General features: G+C 46.9%; 6 protein-coding genes across 6 annotated transcripts; 2 read left to right on the top strand and 4 right to left on the bottom strand.

Moving 5' to 3' along the window:
• Window positions 1-857: 857 nt before the first annotated feature.
• On the top strand, window positions 858-2,997 carry M436DRAFT_65075 (ankyrin; the record flags this gene model as incomplete). The annotated part of the gene is made up of 5 exons (XM_013570462.1): window positions 858-889; window positions 974-1,179; window positions 1,307-1,828; window positions 2,080-2,758; window positions 2,826-2,997. The coding sequence occupies 5 exons, from the start codon at window positions 858-860 to the stop codon at window positions 2,995-2,997; spliced, it is 1,611 nt and encodes a 536-aa protein (XP_013425916.1).
• Window positions 2,998-3,484: 487 nt separating this feature from the next.
• On the bottom strand, window positions 3,485-4,309 carry M436DRAFT_83193 (uncharacterized protein; the record flags this gene model as incomplete). The annotated part of the gene is made up of 1 exon (XM_013570520.1): window positions 3,485-4,309. One exon carries the CDS (start codon window positions 4,307-4,309, stop codon window positions 3,485-3,487), a length of 825 nt encoding a protein of 274 aa, XP_013425974.1.
• Window positions 4,310-4,388: 79 nt separating this feature from the next.
• Window positions 4,389-7,379, bottom strand: M436DRAFT_83192 (uncharacterized protein; the record flags this gene model as incomplete). Its single annotated transcript, XM_013570519.1, has 1 exon — window positions 4,389-7,379. One exon carries the CDS (start codon window positions 7,377-7,379, stop codon window positions 4,389-4,391), a length of 2,991 nt encoding a protein of 996 aa, XP_013425973.1.
• Window positions 7,380-8,255: 876 nt separating this feature from the next.
• Window positions 8,256-8,795, bottom strand: M436DRAFT_83191 (uncharacterized protein; the record flags this gene model as incomplete). Its single annotated transcript, XM_013570518.1, has 3 exons — window positions 8,256-8,285; window positions 8,341-8,564; window positions 8,618-8,795. 3 exons carry the CDS (start codon window positions 8,793-8,795, stop codon window positions 8,256-8,258), a joined length of 432 nt encoding a protein of 143 aa, XP_013425972.1.
• Window positions 8,796-9,106: 311 nt separating this feature from the next.
• M436DRAFT_50564 (uncharacterized protein) lies at window positions 9,107-9,717 on the bottom strand (the record flags this gene model as incomplete). The annotated part of the gene is made up of 2 exons (XM_013570414.1): window positions 9,107-9,270; window positions 9,324-9,717. The coding sequence occupies 2 exons, from the start codon at window positions 9,715-9,717 to the stop codon at window positions 9,107-9,109; spliced, it is 558 nt and encodes a 185-aa protein (XP_013425868.1).
• A 392-nt stretch (window positions 9,718-10,109) lies between these two features.
• On the top strand, window positions 10,110-12,762 carry M436DRAFT_65072 (putative Ku family DNA helicase; the record flags this gene model as incomplete). The annotated part of the gene is made up of 10 exons (XM_013570461.1): window positions 10,110-10,238; window positions 10,292-10,346; window positions 10,424-10,496; window positions 10,550-10,617; window positions 10,666-10,834; window positions 10,885-10,945; window positions 11,015-11,509; window positions 11,560-11,951; window positions 12,002-12,213; window positions 12,263-12,762. The coding sequence occupies 10 exons, from the start codon at window positions 10,110-10,112 to the stop codon at window positions 12,760-12,762; spliced, it is 2,154 nt and encodes a 717-aa protein (XP_013425915.1).
• Between the last annotated feature and the right edge of the window lie 2,879 nt (window positions 12,763-15,641).

Below are 15,641 nucleotides of genomic sequence, written 5' to 3'. Positions count from 1 at the left end.
CTCTTCTTCTTTTTGTTACTCTGCAGAGTTTCGAGCCCAAGGTCAAATTCTGGATCCTCGGGTATCCAGGAAAAGACACAATCCATTTTGCTGCCAATTTTAGCGTTTTATCTTTCCAATTCGGCCCAAACCTCCGCAAGGCCGCTCCTATGGTACCGATGAGTGGGAGTCAAGACGTCCCACGAGGTTGAAGTCATTCGAGCCTAAGAATCCTTTGTGCGTTTGAGACGGCCTACCATTTTATCCGCCTCCACACTCGCTTTGATCTTGGAACCCTCCTGTCAACTTTTTTCTGCTAATGCCTTCATGTCTCTTGTACTTCTTCTTGTCCCTTCATCCAACCCACAGAAGGGGTGGCTGCAGGTCTTTTCTTTGTCACCATGAGCATCTTTTTCTTATCTTTACTTTGTCATTTCTCTCCTTGAAACGACATGAACACGGCACGAAAAGAATCGAGAAAGGACGTCCATCGTAGCAGCAGCAAGCATCGGCGGGAATTGTTGTGCGATAGGCAAATATGACGATATCCAAGAAAACCAGAATCTGTTCTGAAACCAATGCTCATTCATCCAATATCGTGACAAGTCTGTGGGAAATGATGGTCAACACCAGTATTGTGTTGGGAATGAGATAGAGGAAGGAAGGACCCAGGGCTAGGGGAACAAGCTCTCATTTAGCTGCCCTTGAGCTCTCGACCTGATCAAGCCCGATCTGATCCAAAAAGCAAAGAGCTCTCAGCTATCAAAAGAAAACCGTGATGAAGTTGATCGTCATGACCAGCACGGGCCTTTGCGATTGTCCATTTCTCTCCGCATCTCCAGTTCTGTCAAGCATTGTGGCTCCCGCAAAAAGCAAGCATGCAGAAGCAGAGCCTCACCGATCAACTTCAGTGGGTCAATCTAAGCGATCTACATTCTTCTTGAACCTCTTCTCGTAAATCATACGAAGTCATCGTTTTGTATCGTGTTCTTAGTCATCTGAACACTTCAACTTTCATCGCTAAAACGTCAGTGTCATTTGCCGAGGACTTTCGGGAAGGAAAGGAACAAGTTCTGTTGCAAAACCTACATTACTTTATCTGTCTCACTATCAAAGCACTCCAGAGTATGCCTCCATCAAGGCGTGTTCGAGCTAGTGCACCCATCGACAAATACTTTCCTAGCGACAGTTTGGTGATAGGTAAGAATTTATTCTCTACAATCTTACCCATCTTGAGCAACACATATCAATTTGATATTTCCAATCATCGCACCCCAAGACAGCGAAACTCTGCTCAAAAAGGAACTTCCACTAACAACTCCCACAGGTGCAGGAGTTACAATCTTTCACCTCGCCACCTCCCGCATCGTAATATGTAAAGACACACGTAGTGGTGTCTACTTCCTCCCCAAAGGCCGCAAAGACGCAAGTGAAGAAATGACTACCACAGCAATCAGAGAAGGATATGAGGAATCAGGGTACAGGTGTCGGTTATTACCTTTACCTTTGCCACACTTGCAACCTAGCCCTGCAACACTGCATAGTAGAAATGGGGAAGAAGGTGGCATGGACCAAAGTAAATGGGTGATAGAGCCCCTTGCAACACGAATGATGCCAGTGGCGAGGGAATACCAGTATTTGCTTTTTTGGTATGCTGCAGAGACTTTAGCTGAAGAGGATGAGGAGGCTTTGAATGATGTTTCTGAACAGGGGTTTGTTAAGCCAGAAGCGTTTCCTGAGAATCTGACATTAAAGCAGAGGGAAGCATTAGATAGTAGAGAAGAGGGTATTTATGAGCCAAAAAGGCATGAGGGTACTGGAGTTGATGAGGACGAGGCCTTCTACGTGGGTATGCTTGTGGGGGTTGGGGAGGCGGTAAGGTTATTGGGTGGTACTAGTGCTGATGTTGTTAGTAGGGCTTGGGAGGGAATCTGTTTGAGGAGGGAGATGGAGGAGAAGATGGCTGTGTGATAAGTTGGAAAGAACGGGTTCATCGTTAGCAGGAGGAACAGTTGAGATGCTAAACCAGGCGAGCATTACGACTCAATTCTTCATATATCCATGCTGTATTTTCTGATTTGTTGCTTCATTCGCGCCAAGTTGAGGTCACGATCCTCCGGTACGGAGCGTTGACCGCATGTGTTTTTCTGGCTTCTGTCAAGACCAACACCTATCAAAAATCATACCTAACGATCCTTCAAAGACATGTCAGCCCTAGCTCAATGACACCTGAACTTGGGGATCCACTCCTAGATATGGCTCCAGCTGAAGATATTGCTCAAATGAGAGCTTTACTGTCCGCCCGCCAAGAATCGCCCTCAGAAGAAACTATACAGAATGCTTTAACCATAGCTACAAAAAGCTCTCATCTCGACATAATCAAGCTTCTGTTGAATTACTACCCTTCCATCCATCTAAGCGAAGAGACTGTCCGAGCCGCAGTCAACACAGGCTCCATCCCCATCTTAGAAACCATACTCACCCACAACCCTTCAATCATGAACATGCAGTTCGATCACAGAGGCACACCTCTCATCATAGCTTGCATGGGTCGCCAGAGTATATCATACCTCAACTTTCTTCTCGAAGCAGGTGCAGATCCAAATCAAGATCCAGATGCTGCTGCCTTTCCACTCGCGCTGGTTGCAGCACTGTATTCTGATCCTGAGGTGATTGATTTGTTGCTAGATCATGGTGCGAAGATTGAGCACTCAGGAGCTATAGCTGCTGCGGCTAGAAGAGGGAATGAGAGGATGCTGCAACGACTTTTTGGATTGTGGTACGAGGATTGAGGAAGATGCACCTGATATAGCGGTTGGTAGTCTGCCTCTGCATATCGCTGTCAGGTCTGGGCATCTTGGCGTAGTGAGGATCTTGCTTGATTATGGTGCTGATTCTACTGTGAGGGATGCTGATGGTGCTACCGTTTTTGATGTTATCAGGCAGATGAGGAACGATGGGAAGGACGTGGCGCAGATATCAGAAATTCTAGGGGAAGATCCGAGCTGCGGTATCTAGACTCATAAAAGAGAAGCGTTGAAGGGACCAGGAAACATGTGATGGTATAATCCACTGGCAGGAACATTCCAAGAGAGCCAGGTCACTCTCTCCACCCCAAGCTCTCAGAGATCAATTGCCCGCGAAGTTTTGACTGTCAAAACTACATACATCAGCAGATGGCACGTTGTAAGAACATGAGAGTGCTTTGATACAGCCAGAAATTACTATATAAATCTCTCAGCTCGTCTCTCATCACCCGATCACGCGCCCAACTTTTTATTCAAGCTCTGGAGAAGGCTCCAACAGGACCTTGACTAGTCAAGATGGCTTCCTCAAGAAAATCATACCGCATCCAGATCGGGGGAGGAACACTGCAAATGGTGGAAAACAATCCTTTCATTGACTTTATCTACTAGTGTGCTTTACTCGACAAAACCAAGAAACAAAAATTCAAAGCACAACAAATCCTTCGAAAGACTGCAAAACGTAGAAAAAGCAAGAAAAATCAAGGCCTGCGCGTTCTCGGTGGGTTGAGGTAGATAGGCTCACCAGATTCATCGTAATCATCGGGCTCTTCATAGTTGTTGTGTCTGTAGATGTCATCGAAGGCGCCACTCTCGTTGTAAGGCCTTGAACGCAAGTAAGCAACCTCTCTGGTTGAGTGTGGGACCGGTGGAGTGAACAGTCCTAGCGGTGTGGTTGAGCCTGGTTCTGAAGATGGGGCTGGGGTGGCGCTACCGGCTGGTGCGTTGGTCATGTCTGCGTCTGTGGATGAGGTACCGGTTGGCTCAGTGTCCATGTTGTCGTCTGCAGGTGGGTTGCTGTTTGGTACGTTGCCCACATCTGCATCTGTGGGTGCGGTGCTGGTTGGTGTAGTGTTCATAGCCGAGTCTGCAGGTTCGTCTGGCTCGAAATCACCAAGCGCGTAGTCACGATCACCCTGCAGCAAAAGTTCGTGCTCGCGAGCGGCCGCTGCCTTCCTCTCCTCATGTTCACGCTCTTGCTCCAATTGTTGGAGGTGAGCTTCATTGTGTGCTGCGCGCTGTTCATGGCGAGTCCTTTGAGGACTGCTCATGGTTACGTTCTCGACAGCGTCGTCTTTCGAGGGGCTACTCATAATAGCATCACCTCTGTCGCGGCCTCTTGGGGGACTAGTCATGGACAGGTCGGCTGCAGCGCTTGCCGGAGCCCCAGTCGAGAAGTTGTGGTTAGGTTGCAATACTGGAATATTGCCGAGCGCACCATTGGTGAAGTCCGTGTGAATTGGAGGATTAGAGCCATTCACCGAGTCGAAAACATTGGGCGCAGCCGGTCGAGATGATGGCGCCATGATGAACGGTGTGATACCACCGCGCGGAAGATGTGATCTGGGGGTTGGCGAAGATGGTGTTTCGCCATCGATTTGGCTGTCAGTTACACCAATCGAGTATATCTTGTGCAGGGTCTTCAGACTCACCGTTTCTCTTGACAGGGGAGTTGGCACGACTTCGATGTGGCGCAATCTTGCGACCGAGGGCATTGCTCGGCTTTGTGTTAGGATGCTTATCAGCAGTATCGGACGCTTCAGAACCACGTTTGGAGTTACGAGTAGTAGGTGATGCGCCGCCAGATGCTGTACCGGCTTGCGATGGGAACATTGGGGGAGGGTTGGAGAAAGGATTAGACTGAGGAGCTTGGTTGGTGAAAGCATCTGATTGAGGAGCCTGGTTGGCATTGTCCACCTGCCCGTTCTGGGCCTGAGCCTGGAGTGCGTTTGTCAACCCATCTTTCAGATCCTGATCTGCTAGACCGTTGTTGGTTTGGATCAGGCTGGTATTCGTGTTACGCAGCATATCGTTCTCGCTTCTCAAGCCTGCGGTTTCATGTTGCAGCTCTTGATTTTGCCCCTGCAACTCAGAATTTTGGGCGCGCAGGGTATTGTTGTTTCCCTTTTCGTGCGTGAGTAGAGCTTGGGACTGCCTTTGGAGCCTGTCTTTCTCCTCCTGGCACTTCTGATGCTGCTCGCGAAGTGTTTGTTGCAGACGATTGTTTGCGTCTTCGGAAAGTTTCAACTTGCGCTCGACTCCAAGGCCTGCTTCACGCAAGGAGGTGATCTCAGCCAGCGAGTTTCTTCCCTGTTGAGCGTAGTCTTCTTCCTGCTGAGCGTAGGCATAGCGTAGTTGGTCGTAGGTTTGCGAGAGGTTCTTGAATCGATCCGAAAGGTCGTTGAATTTACCCAAAAGATCGTTGCCTTCAATTAGCAGTGCTTCGGTCTTCTGCTTGTAGTTGTCGCGCTCCTCTTGCATCATAGCAAACTCGGTCTCGAGAATTCCAATCTGTTCTGTATCGATTTCAGCAGACTCCCTGGCCTTGATAAGCTCTTGTTGAAGTTGTTGGATTTGTCTATTCAGTTGCTCGTCGTTGTCTTTCGCGCGCTGTGCCGCGTCAATGGCAGCATCATTGCCGTCTCTAGCGGATAGTGAGGCGCTGAGCGACTCGACCTGTCCATGCAAGGACTCGATCTCTGTTCTGGCCTGGTCGGCGGCACTTCTAGCCTTGTTCTCAGCGTCTCTGGCCTCGCGCTCCTTCTCAAGCAATGTCTTGTTTTGCTGCGTGAGCTCGGTGTTTGTGTTCTCAAGAGCCTTGACTCTATCATTGCAGTCTGCGAGAGCCTTTGTCTGGCCCTCTTGCGCCTCATCAGAAAGCTTCTTCTGCTCTTTGGCAGCACTCTCCTCTGAGTCCTTGCTGGCTAGAAGCGATTCCAATCGTTGGATCTCCTCTCTGAGATCGATCAACTCTGCGCTCTCAGCCTCAAGGGGAGAAGCAGCCAGGGTTGCGGACCTCTCCCTCTGTTTGCGCTCCTCTTCCAACTGGTTCTCCAGATCAGAGATACGTTCTTGATACTGCGTAGTTGTATCCTGAAGTTCCTTGCTAGCGTTGGCCCTCTCTCTGTCGACAGCATCCTTGATCTCACGGCTGTGCCTCTCTTCAGCATGATCGGGATCTTCAACCTTGCGGAGAGTGTCATTGAGTTTCTCGACCTCAGACCTGAGTTCCTGGACAGTAGCATCGTGAGTTGACGCTAGCTCGTTGATCTGTGCCTCATGTGCTTCATTGAGGCGCTTGATTTCCTCCTGATGGCTCGCAATCGCGTAACCGAGGTCCGTAGGAGTGGCATCGCGCTCTGCCTGGAGCCTGTTGATCTCACTCGAGTGTGTTCTGGTGGCTTCACGGACTTGGCCTTCAAGCCTTTGAGCTTGTACTTGATAGAAAGCGAGGTCAACTCTCATTTTTCTCTCCGCCACTGTCATATCCGAAACTTGCTTCTCAGCCTCTTCGTTACGTGATGTGAGTAATTGAACGTTTCGACGTAGGTCCGTAAGGTTTTCTCGCAAGTCTTTCATGGCTCCATCTTGGCGTACGATGGTTTGTTCATTAGCCTCAATGTTTAATATGGCTTCTGCAAGCTCACTTTGTACACGCTGGAGGTTGTTTTGGCAATTGCGCTCTCTCGCAGTGACAGTAGATCTAGTCTCGATAGTCTGGGTTCCAATTGATCTATTGTTGTCATAAGTTTGGGTTCCAGATGTTGTAGTGTTGTCATTAGCTTGAGAGCCAGCAGGTGTAGTGTTGTCATCAGTCTGAGTTCCAACTGATGCAGTGTTTGTTGGCGGTTTAGGGCCGTTGGGAGCGTCGACAGGCTTGGAGTCGTCCGAAGGAGGATTGCCGCCTCCTCCACCAGGTGGTCCACCAGAGGAAGGGGGAGAAGGAGAAGCCGCAGGATCGTCAGGTGTGTTTGGATTGAGCCAACGGCGCAGGTAGTCATTGACAGTGTGTGATACTGTGGCGTAGAACGACAACGTGAAAAACGATAGCTCCATAAGACCACGTACAGGTTCAGGGAGAAGCATCCAGAGATACAAAAAGAAGCCGAGGACAAATTTGAAAGCGTCGACGATAACTTGAGTAAAAGGGTGGGACCAGATGGACTCGAGGACTCCGTGCACAGCCATGAAGGTGGGATTGCCGAACAGGGGAGCGACAGTGTGCATCAGACTTTGAACCAGAGGGTTGTTTGCATAGGGGTTACGACCATTCTGGCCTCCGTAAATGGGACGCACTGTGGACAAGCCCCGATCTTCAGGCTCGGGAGTTCTGATGATCGTGATGTACTCCGTTGTGGTAAAGGTTGGAGTATCTGAGTCATATGGAGTGGATGTGATCGATGTCGATTCGTCAAGCGATTCAATGGAGGGAAGGATAGTGGTGTCGCGAAGAGCGACAGGAGATTCAACAGGGCCCCTGAAGACATCTGTGCTGTTTGAGAAGTCGTGTGAGTAGATCTCACGGGCACCTAAGTACACGCTGACGCCGATGGCAAGCACATGGAGCGCGGAGTGGCGCAAAGCCATAGTAGCCATGTTGATGAAAGATGTTGGATGATATCAGTCGTGCGATAGGAAGAGTTGGTGAAAGTGTGCTGAAGGTTACGTTCGGGGGAGAAGGTAGAGTAATGCGATGTTTATGTGTTTGGAAACGATGGCAATGATAAGTGCGACGACAACAAAGAAGACTGTTGGAGGAAAACGGAATTTTGACCAATAAACACAAAAGCGACGGAAAAAGTCAACGCAAAGTAAACAACGCGAGTGTGCGCGCAAGACGCTTTGCAGGCTCTCAACGGAGACGCTCCGGATGCGTCGAGGATTTGTGCTTTGTTACGGGGACGTCAAAGAGAGCGCGTCCGGTTTGGGAGACACGACAACCTTTATCGCCAGTGGTGCGTCGGTGTTCTTTGTCCTTGGGATTGTGAATTTGGAGACACAGTCTCGAATGGAACCACAAAACTCTTGATAACGTGCTCGAGGAACACGAGACACGAAAGCAGGTCTATTGCAGAACCTCAGGTACAGGTGGGATGCGAAGTATGTAGTTTCCCTTCGAGCATATCCGCGAACGATGTGGGCCAACTTAGAGATAGATTGGGCAATACAGAGCCTACAAAGTCATCGATGTGGAACATAATCTCGTGTTTGATATGATCAAACTTAACAGATACGAGGCAATTTCTTGTGAATACATACCACATCTCCGTATGGAAATAAGGTGTCCAGGGAAATTTTCAGAATATCCAATTGATAGGCGCAAAGGATCACCTTTGTAAAGCTATGCATAGGATGACCATTCGGTTGAAACAAATTGTTACTTCGGCAGCTCTCTGCTAGAACGACTGGGCTGAGTTTGTTCTGGATCCTTTTGTGTTTTGTCTCTGCTGCATGCAGTGCTATGAGCTAGTCCTACTTGCTCGGATTCTGTGCAGCGGTGTCCTGTTGTGAAGTCAGCGATATTCCAGTAGTCGGTGAAGGTGTGCTTGGAGCTTACCAGATACACCTGGTAGAAGTCCATCATCACTGTACCGTCCTTCTTGACTAGGTGGGCCCGAGCAGCCCAATCGACTGTGGCTTCTCGACCATCCTTGAGGCTATACTGAACAGTACCGTAAAGCATAACCTCATTTGCGTTAGGACCGAAGGGGAACACTTTCAGGGCTGTGTGCTTCCTTCTGACTATCTTCTCCCACATTCCTTTCCGCAAACTCAAGATTTCTGAGGCTGTCAGAAAGAATGACGACCGAAGATCCATTGCAGTATATTCATACCTTCACGACCTTGCACCTTTTTGGTGGGCATGATCAACGTAGCATCTTGTGTGAATTGTTCTGAGTATTGTTCGTGAGCGCTTGGAGAATCGGACGTTTCGTAAAACTTCTCAAAGAAAGTCTTATACTCCGAATCGAAATCACTATCAGAAGGATATTCTGATGTGTAGGAGGACATTACTTGATAAGAACAAAGAGTACAGATTATTCAAGATGAAGAACAGTTGGATAGGAAGGAAAAAGCAAACGATGCATGAAGTGAAGTTGGATGTCATCCAGGCTTCGCCCGAGGATCGGAAGCGACACGGATATGTTCCAAGAGGGGGCCATGATACCATCAGTAGCCTTCAACTACAATGTAATAGCTCTCAAAACATGCATGAGATAAACAGCATATCATACAGAATATTGGAATGGAAAATCTATTGACTGGAGCACTACATTCGCTGCTTCTTCAACGCATGCATATCTTTCGCAGACAAAGCGACTTTACAGTCTCTCGCCCAGGACAAAGCCGTACCAAATGGCGCATCCGAATGCGGTCAGATTGATGATCGTCGACACACTATGCAACACACCGAAGCTCTTGTTCAACTGCTCCATTGCCTTGGAGTGCGGGCCGGGGTCTGAGTATTTCTTGCCATCACGAGTTTCTGAAAGTCGTCCATTAGCTCTGTTTGTCATGAACAGAATTTTCGCCACATACCTTGATGGTGACGCTCCTTCATAGTCTTCGTTGTGGCGGGACCAATGATCAGAGCGTTGATAACACTGGTAACAAAGATGGTTGCAAGCGGCACAAAGATAGGCCATCTGTTATTGTCTGCTAAGAGGCCACTGAAGCCAACATTTTCTCTGAGGGTCTGATTTCCGACGCCGAGCAACTTCTCGCCAGGGTAGGTGAACAAGAGTGCTAGGCCAAGGACAGACTGAAGGGCGAAGAAGACAGGGAAAGTTGCCTTTTGAAGAGTCGAGAACTGTGCGCGAGGAAGGACCTTGAATGCAACAACACCGCCGATGAACGACTGGAAGAGTGTGGCTCCGAGGAAGGAGCCATAGCTCAAGATGTGGTACGCTTTGTAGTCGGTGACTGAAGGCATATTTGGCTGAGATGATTTTTGAGAATAGCAAGAACTAAGGGATGGTCGAGTTTTGTCAAATGGTATATCACGCCAGATCGCTTGAGTGGTGACGTATGTGAAATTACTGGTATGCCTCGGTCTTGACCCCAACAAACACTGGTGATTTCATGTCTCTATCCTTTTGTAACTATGATATAAATCTGCTAGAACCAAATGTGACACATGTCTGTTTGTACTGGCAGCGTGCTAGAGGTAAATCTAAGGAAAGGCCGACACGCTCGTTGCTGCCTGCAGGCACGAAGCCGACACGACCTCCGCGTCTGTAAGTGTTTGCTGCGTTTCTGTCCCAAACACAACACAACAACTTCTCCCATACCATTGTCGCTCAACCGAAATACTGCGTTTTCAACATGGCGCAGAAAGAGGCAACAGTGTACATTGTTGACCTTGGCAAGTCCATGGGTGAGAAGCACAATGGACGAGAAATCAGTGATCTGGACTGGGCCCTGACATACATCTGGGACAAAATTACTACAACAGTAGGTCGAAAGATGGTCGCATCACTCTTAGAACAGTAGAATTGACTCCTCAGATATCCAATGAACGCAAAACAGCCATGCTGGCAGTCGTCGGCTTGCGAACTGATGGTGAGAAGCTCACACAAACAACAGATCCTTATCGATAAGGCTGATCTTTGTGAGCAAACAACTAATGCATATCGAAGGCACTCTCAACGCACTAGACAATTCGGATGAAGATGCCTATGAACACATCACGGTCTTCAAAGAGCTTGGACAGTAAGCGATAGCTCGATGTACTCAAAAAAAACCATACTAATCACATTATGCAGAGCATTGATGCCAGATGTACGCCGGCTCAAACAGCAACTTGTGCCCAGCAATACCGATGTGGGTGATGGTATGTTTACAATATTGGAAGACGGCTTTGCTCTGCTAACCCAAGCAGCCATCTCTGCCTTGGTCGTGGCCATCCATATGATAACGACTGTCACCAAGAAATTGGCCTACACTCGCAAGATCATCCTCGTCACCAACGGCAACGGTAGTGTAGATGCCGATGGCCTTGACGCTATCACATCAAAGTGCAAAGAGGATGGAATTGAGTTGGTCATCCTGTAGGTCTAGACCCTCGGCTTTGCGATGGATGGTGCTGACATCTTGTTAGTGGAGTAGACTTTGACGACCCGGAATATGGTGTCAAGGAAGACAACAAAAACGCCGTCAAAGTATGTCGCGAGTCCTCTCAAAGGTCCAGTTACTGATAAGCTCAGGCACAAAATGAACGAGTATTCAAGGATCTTGTCGAGGAGTGCAACGGCTTGTACGGCACACTTGGCTTCGCCATTGATGAGATGGTCATTCCCCGTATGAAGACGGTACGGCCCGTCCACTCATACAGAGGTTATCTCACCTTGGGCGACCCGGAGAATTACGATACGGCTATGGCGATCGACGTCGAAAGATACCCTCGAATCATGGTTGCAAAAGCACCATCAGCCAGTCAGTTTGTTGTCAGACCGAACATGGCTCCAGGAGAAACGCAGTCACAATTCGCGCCATCGGACGAGGATCTAAAGCCGAGCGACCTGGCTGCTGTCAAGAATGCCCGCACATACCAGGTCCCCGATGAAGAGGCGCCAGGCGGCAAACGCGATGTCGAGCAAGACGAACTGTCACGAGGCTTCAACTACGGAAGTACTGTGGTGCCAATTGAGGAGGCCGACAAGAATGTTACCGACTTTGAAAGTAAACAGGGTATGGACATCATTGGCTTCGTCGTCAAAGATCAGGTAAGTCGCGATTGCTTATCGTCTCGACTAGTTGGCTAACTGTAACACAGTACGAGAGGTATCTAGACATGTCCAAAACGAATGTCATCATCGCTCAACGAACGAACGAGAAGGCCATCATGGCGCTGTCGTCGTTCATCCGTGCTCTTTACGAGCTCGACACATATGCTGTGGCACGACTGGTGCCCAAGGATGGGAAGAGTCCGACTATGGTCTTGCTTGCGCCATCAGTTGATGCCGATGCTGAGTGTCTCTTCGAAGTTGAGCTGCCCTTCGCAGAAGACTTGCGTTCTTACAGATTCCCGGCCTTGGACAAAATCGTCACCGTGTCTGGAAAAGAGCTCAAGCAGCATAGATTTCTTCCCGGCGATGATTTGATGGATGCCATGAGTGACTACGTGGATGCTATGGACTTGTCCACTTTCGGCGAGGATGACGAAGGGTTCGTGATCATCGAATCGTTGCAACACTTCACCCACTGACAATCAACAGCAATCCTTCCGAGTATGCGACTATCGAGGAAACCTTCTCACCAGCTCTGCACCGTGTCAGCCAGGTTATCAGAAGCCGAGCGATCTGGCCAGATGAGAAGTTACCGCCTGTTCCTGAAATCCTGGTGAAATATTCCAACCCGCCACAGGAGTTGATCAACAACGCAAAGGCTTCCTTGAAGGCCATCGCCACCGCTGGAGACGTCAAGAAGGGTATGTGCAAGCATTATATCGTCCTAGAAGTCATATTGACACTCTCCAGTCCAACCAAAGTCGAAGTCGAAGAAGGGACGCCGCGACGTCCCAAAGCCACTTTCTGGACTCGACGTTACTGCTCTTCTCTCAGCTCAAGGCGGTACCGTCAAGATCTCACCACAGAACGCCGTTCCAGAATTCAGGCAGCTACTGGACAGAGGCAGCCACGAAGATGTAGAGTCAGCCTTCCAGCAACTCGGCAAGATCGTCCGTGACTTGATCAGAAACTCAGTTGGCGGGTCTGGCTACGCTCGTGCACTCGAGGCGACCAGAGTGATGCGCGAAGAAGCTACCGATTTGGAAGTGCCCGACCACTACAACGAGTGGATGAAGAAGCTGAAGACTGAGATCTTGAAGGAGGAGCTCAATGGCGACAGAAAAGATATGTGGTTCATGATTAGAGCCAACCGTATGGGCCTCATTCAGAGCAAGGAGTGTGGTGCCAGTGGAGCGGGAGTGGGAGAGGATGAAGCAAAGGAGTTTCTATCGGTCAGACTGAGCATTTGAGTGTATGGTTCGGTACGATTGAGCTCCCTGCACAAAAGAACGACACGCCAACAGCGAAATTGCTACTTGCTACCATTTTACTCCTACACCCCTCCATCTTGGTCGTCTTCAGTTGTCTCATGCTCTCATTGCCATCTCGGTTCACAAGAGCATACACTCGCAATACTCGCGAATCTGTTTACATATTCCATCGCACATGCAATCTGACCCTTCCTTCCTCAATCGTCCTCGCACCAAGCACCCGCACCAAGCACCCGCACCAAGCACCCGCACCAAGCACCCGCAACTCTGCAGTTTGCTGTGCCAGCATCTCGACCTCATGAACATCCACGACTAGTTGAGGTCAGAAAAGATAACGACGATAAGGACGTCCGTGATTATTTGCTTCCTGCTAATGTGTTTGCGTCCTGTAGGTGTTGGTTCTGACAAGTCTCGTGTTAGTGCTGCAAGGCGATGTAGAGTAGAAACAAAAATATTAAACGCATAAAGAGCATCGTGTAATACCCAAACAGAACCCCACACTATCACAAAAAAGGAAAGACTAAGGAGAGTTTCTTTATAATGGAATCTAAAAAAAAGGAACACCCTAAAAAATATAACTCTTCTAATAGTAATATATATATAGCTATAAATATTCTAGTTTCTAATAGCTTAAAAAATTAAAACCCTTAGTTTAGTAAACTCTCTATTACTAGAATAGTATATTAGTTTTAATAGCCTTTAAGGTTTACTAGTAGTATAATCTTAACATACTATCTTTAGAATAAAAAAGCTCTTTCTTAAAAAGTTCTAATTCTAATCTAATTAGATTATCTTTAGATATAGGACTATCTTTTAGTTTAAGTAGTATAGTTTTTAGAGTAACTATATCTAAAGTTTTTTCTATAAATATATTAGTTAGTAGACTTTTAGAGTTAATATAACCTTAGCTTAATAATACTTTTAATAAAACTATTAAAGCTAGATCTAAAAGAAAGTACTTTAAAATAGTCTAGTAATAGTTCTAGTGTTATAGCTAACTATTCTTATAGAAGAATAACTAGTTACAGGATTTGTACTCGTAAAGAGGAGTGTTAAGCGTAGTGAAGCAGGTTATATGTAGTAGTGTATACTAAAGGGACTATTAGAATAACTAATTAAGTTAAACGTAGGACTTCCTAATAAAGACCTACCTACCTATATACCTAATAGATAATAAGTGTATGCACATTGCTCTATATGCTCTATTATGCTCTATAGAGCAGAGTAGTAGACTAGAGCAGAGCATATAGCGTGTTTATGTAAGGTGCTCTATTATGCTAAGGTGCAGAGAATAATAGAGTAGGCTATACGACCCTGTCATTAGTAGGATCGTAATACTATCCTCCTTCTATACTAGCGTCGTCCCGACGCTAACGTACATAATTAGCTGCTGCCTCCGTAGTTCTACCTTAGTAAGTAATAGACCTTTTCTACTATGCCTAAAGACACTAGCACTAAACGTCGTAAAAGACTCGCCGAATATATCGAATCCGAAGGAACTATTATAGTGAAACCCTACGCTATATGCTCTAAACACGGTCGCGTTTGTCGGGTTTACGTTAGGTCCGGGAAATGTAGTGAATGTCTTCGTCGTAATTAGAGGTGCGATATCCGTATGTCGTAATCCGAATGGGATCGCCTAAAACAAGAGCGTAAGCGTTTACGCGACGCTATTAAGGATGCGTACTATACGTAAGAGCAGGCTCGGAAAGAAGCGGATCTGGCGCGCGAGCGATAGCAAATAGCGTTCGCTCGGGAGATGCGCCTTCGTTAATAGCTAGATCTACTAGATAAGAAAGAGGAGGAGGCGGTGGCTATAGAATACGCGGGCATCGAATAAGAAGAGGTCGACGCCGCATTACTCGAGTTCTCTGCTAATACTCCTAGCTTAACGCTAGGTCTAGAGACTTAGAATGCTATTAATAGTGGGTTCGACTTGTCCTCCGAGTTCTAGAATGTCGAATCCGCTAGAACTGCTATAGAAGCCTCTAGCAGTTCCTAAGGTTGTTTTCTAGTTCCTAAGTATTTTCCGAATGTAGGTAACCTTTCCATTTTATAAGGTATTACTAACCCTGTTATTCTAGTATCTTTTCTACTTTAAATTCGTCTTCTTCTTCTATCTAGAAATGGAATGTTATCTATAACGGAGTTTCTAGGTCGGCCGGTTCTAATAACGATATATAAAACACTAGGTATATTTTCGTATCGTTAGGAAGTTAGAGTTTATAGTTAACTAATCCTCTAACTTCTAAAATTAAGAATGGTCCGACTTTAACATAATCTAGTTTCCTTATCGTCCGTTAAGATCGTAAGTTTTTTATAAGTAAGTATACCTTATCTCCCTCTTTTAGCTAAGGATCCGGTTTTAATTTTTGTCGACTTTTCTATAAATCGTCCTAGGATGATAGTATTCTCTATTATAGTTGCTTATATAAGTCCTTTAGCTAGTCGCTAGTAATTAATGCTTTATCTACGTTTAGATGCTATAACTTAGGCTCTATAAACAGATTAGGTTATTTTCTAAAATTAGTATAGAATGGCGTAACTCCTATTATAGCAGAAATCTGTTAATTTAGCGCTAGTTATGCCATTAGTAGGTAAATTACCTAGTTATCTTAAGCGTAATTAACGTAATGTTGTAGGTAAGCTTTAAGCGTCTAGTTCGCTCTTTCGGTCTAACCGTCGGTCTATAGATAGTAAGCGGTTAAGAGCTTATGTTTAATACCCATTATAGAGACGAGTGTTTTCTAGTAGTTTAACGTAAATAGCTTATTACGATCTGTAATAAAGGACTTCGGGATTCCGTAATACCTAATTAGTCTGTCTAGAACTAAGTGTGCTAATTCCTCTATAGTAAT

This window comes from Aureobasidium namibiae (assembly GCF_000721765.1).
Source record: "Aureobasidium namibiae CBS 147.97 unplaced genomic scaffold scaffold_12, whole genome shotgun sequence".
NCBI classification, from domain to species: Eukaryota; Fungi; Ascomycota; class Dothideomycetes; order Dothideales; family Saccotheciaceae; genus Aureobasidium; species Aureobasidium namibiae.
The sequence above is the reverse complement of the archived record's forward strand: the minus strand, read 5'-3'. Positions and strand labels throughout refer to the sequence as shown.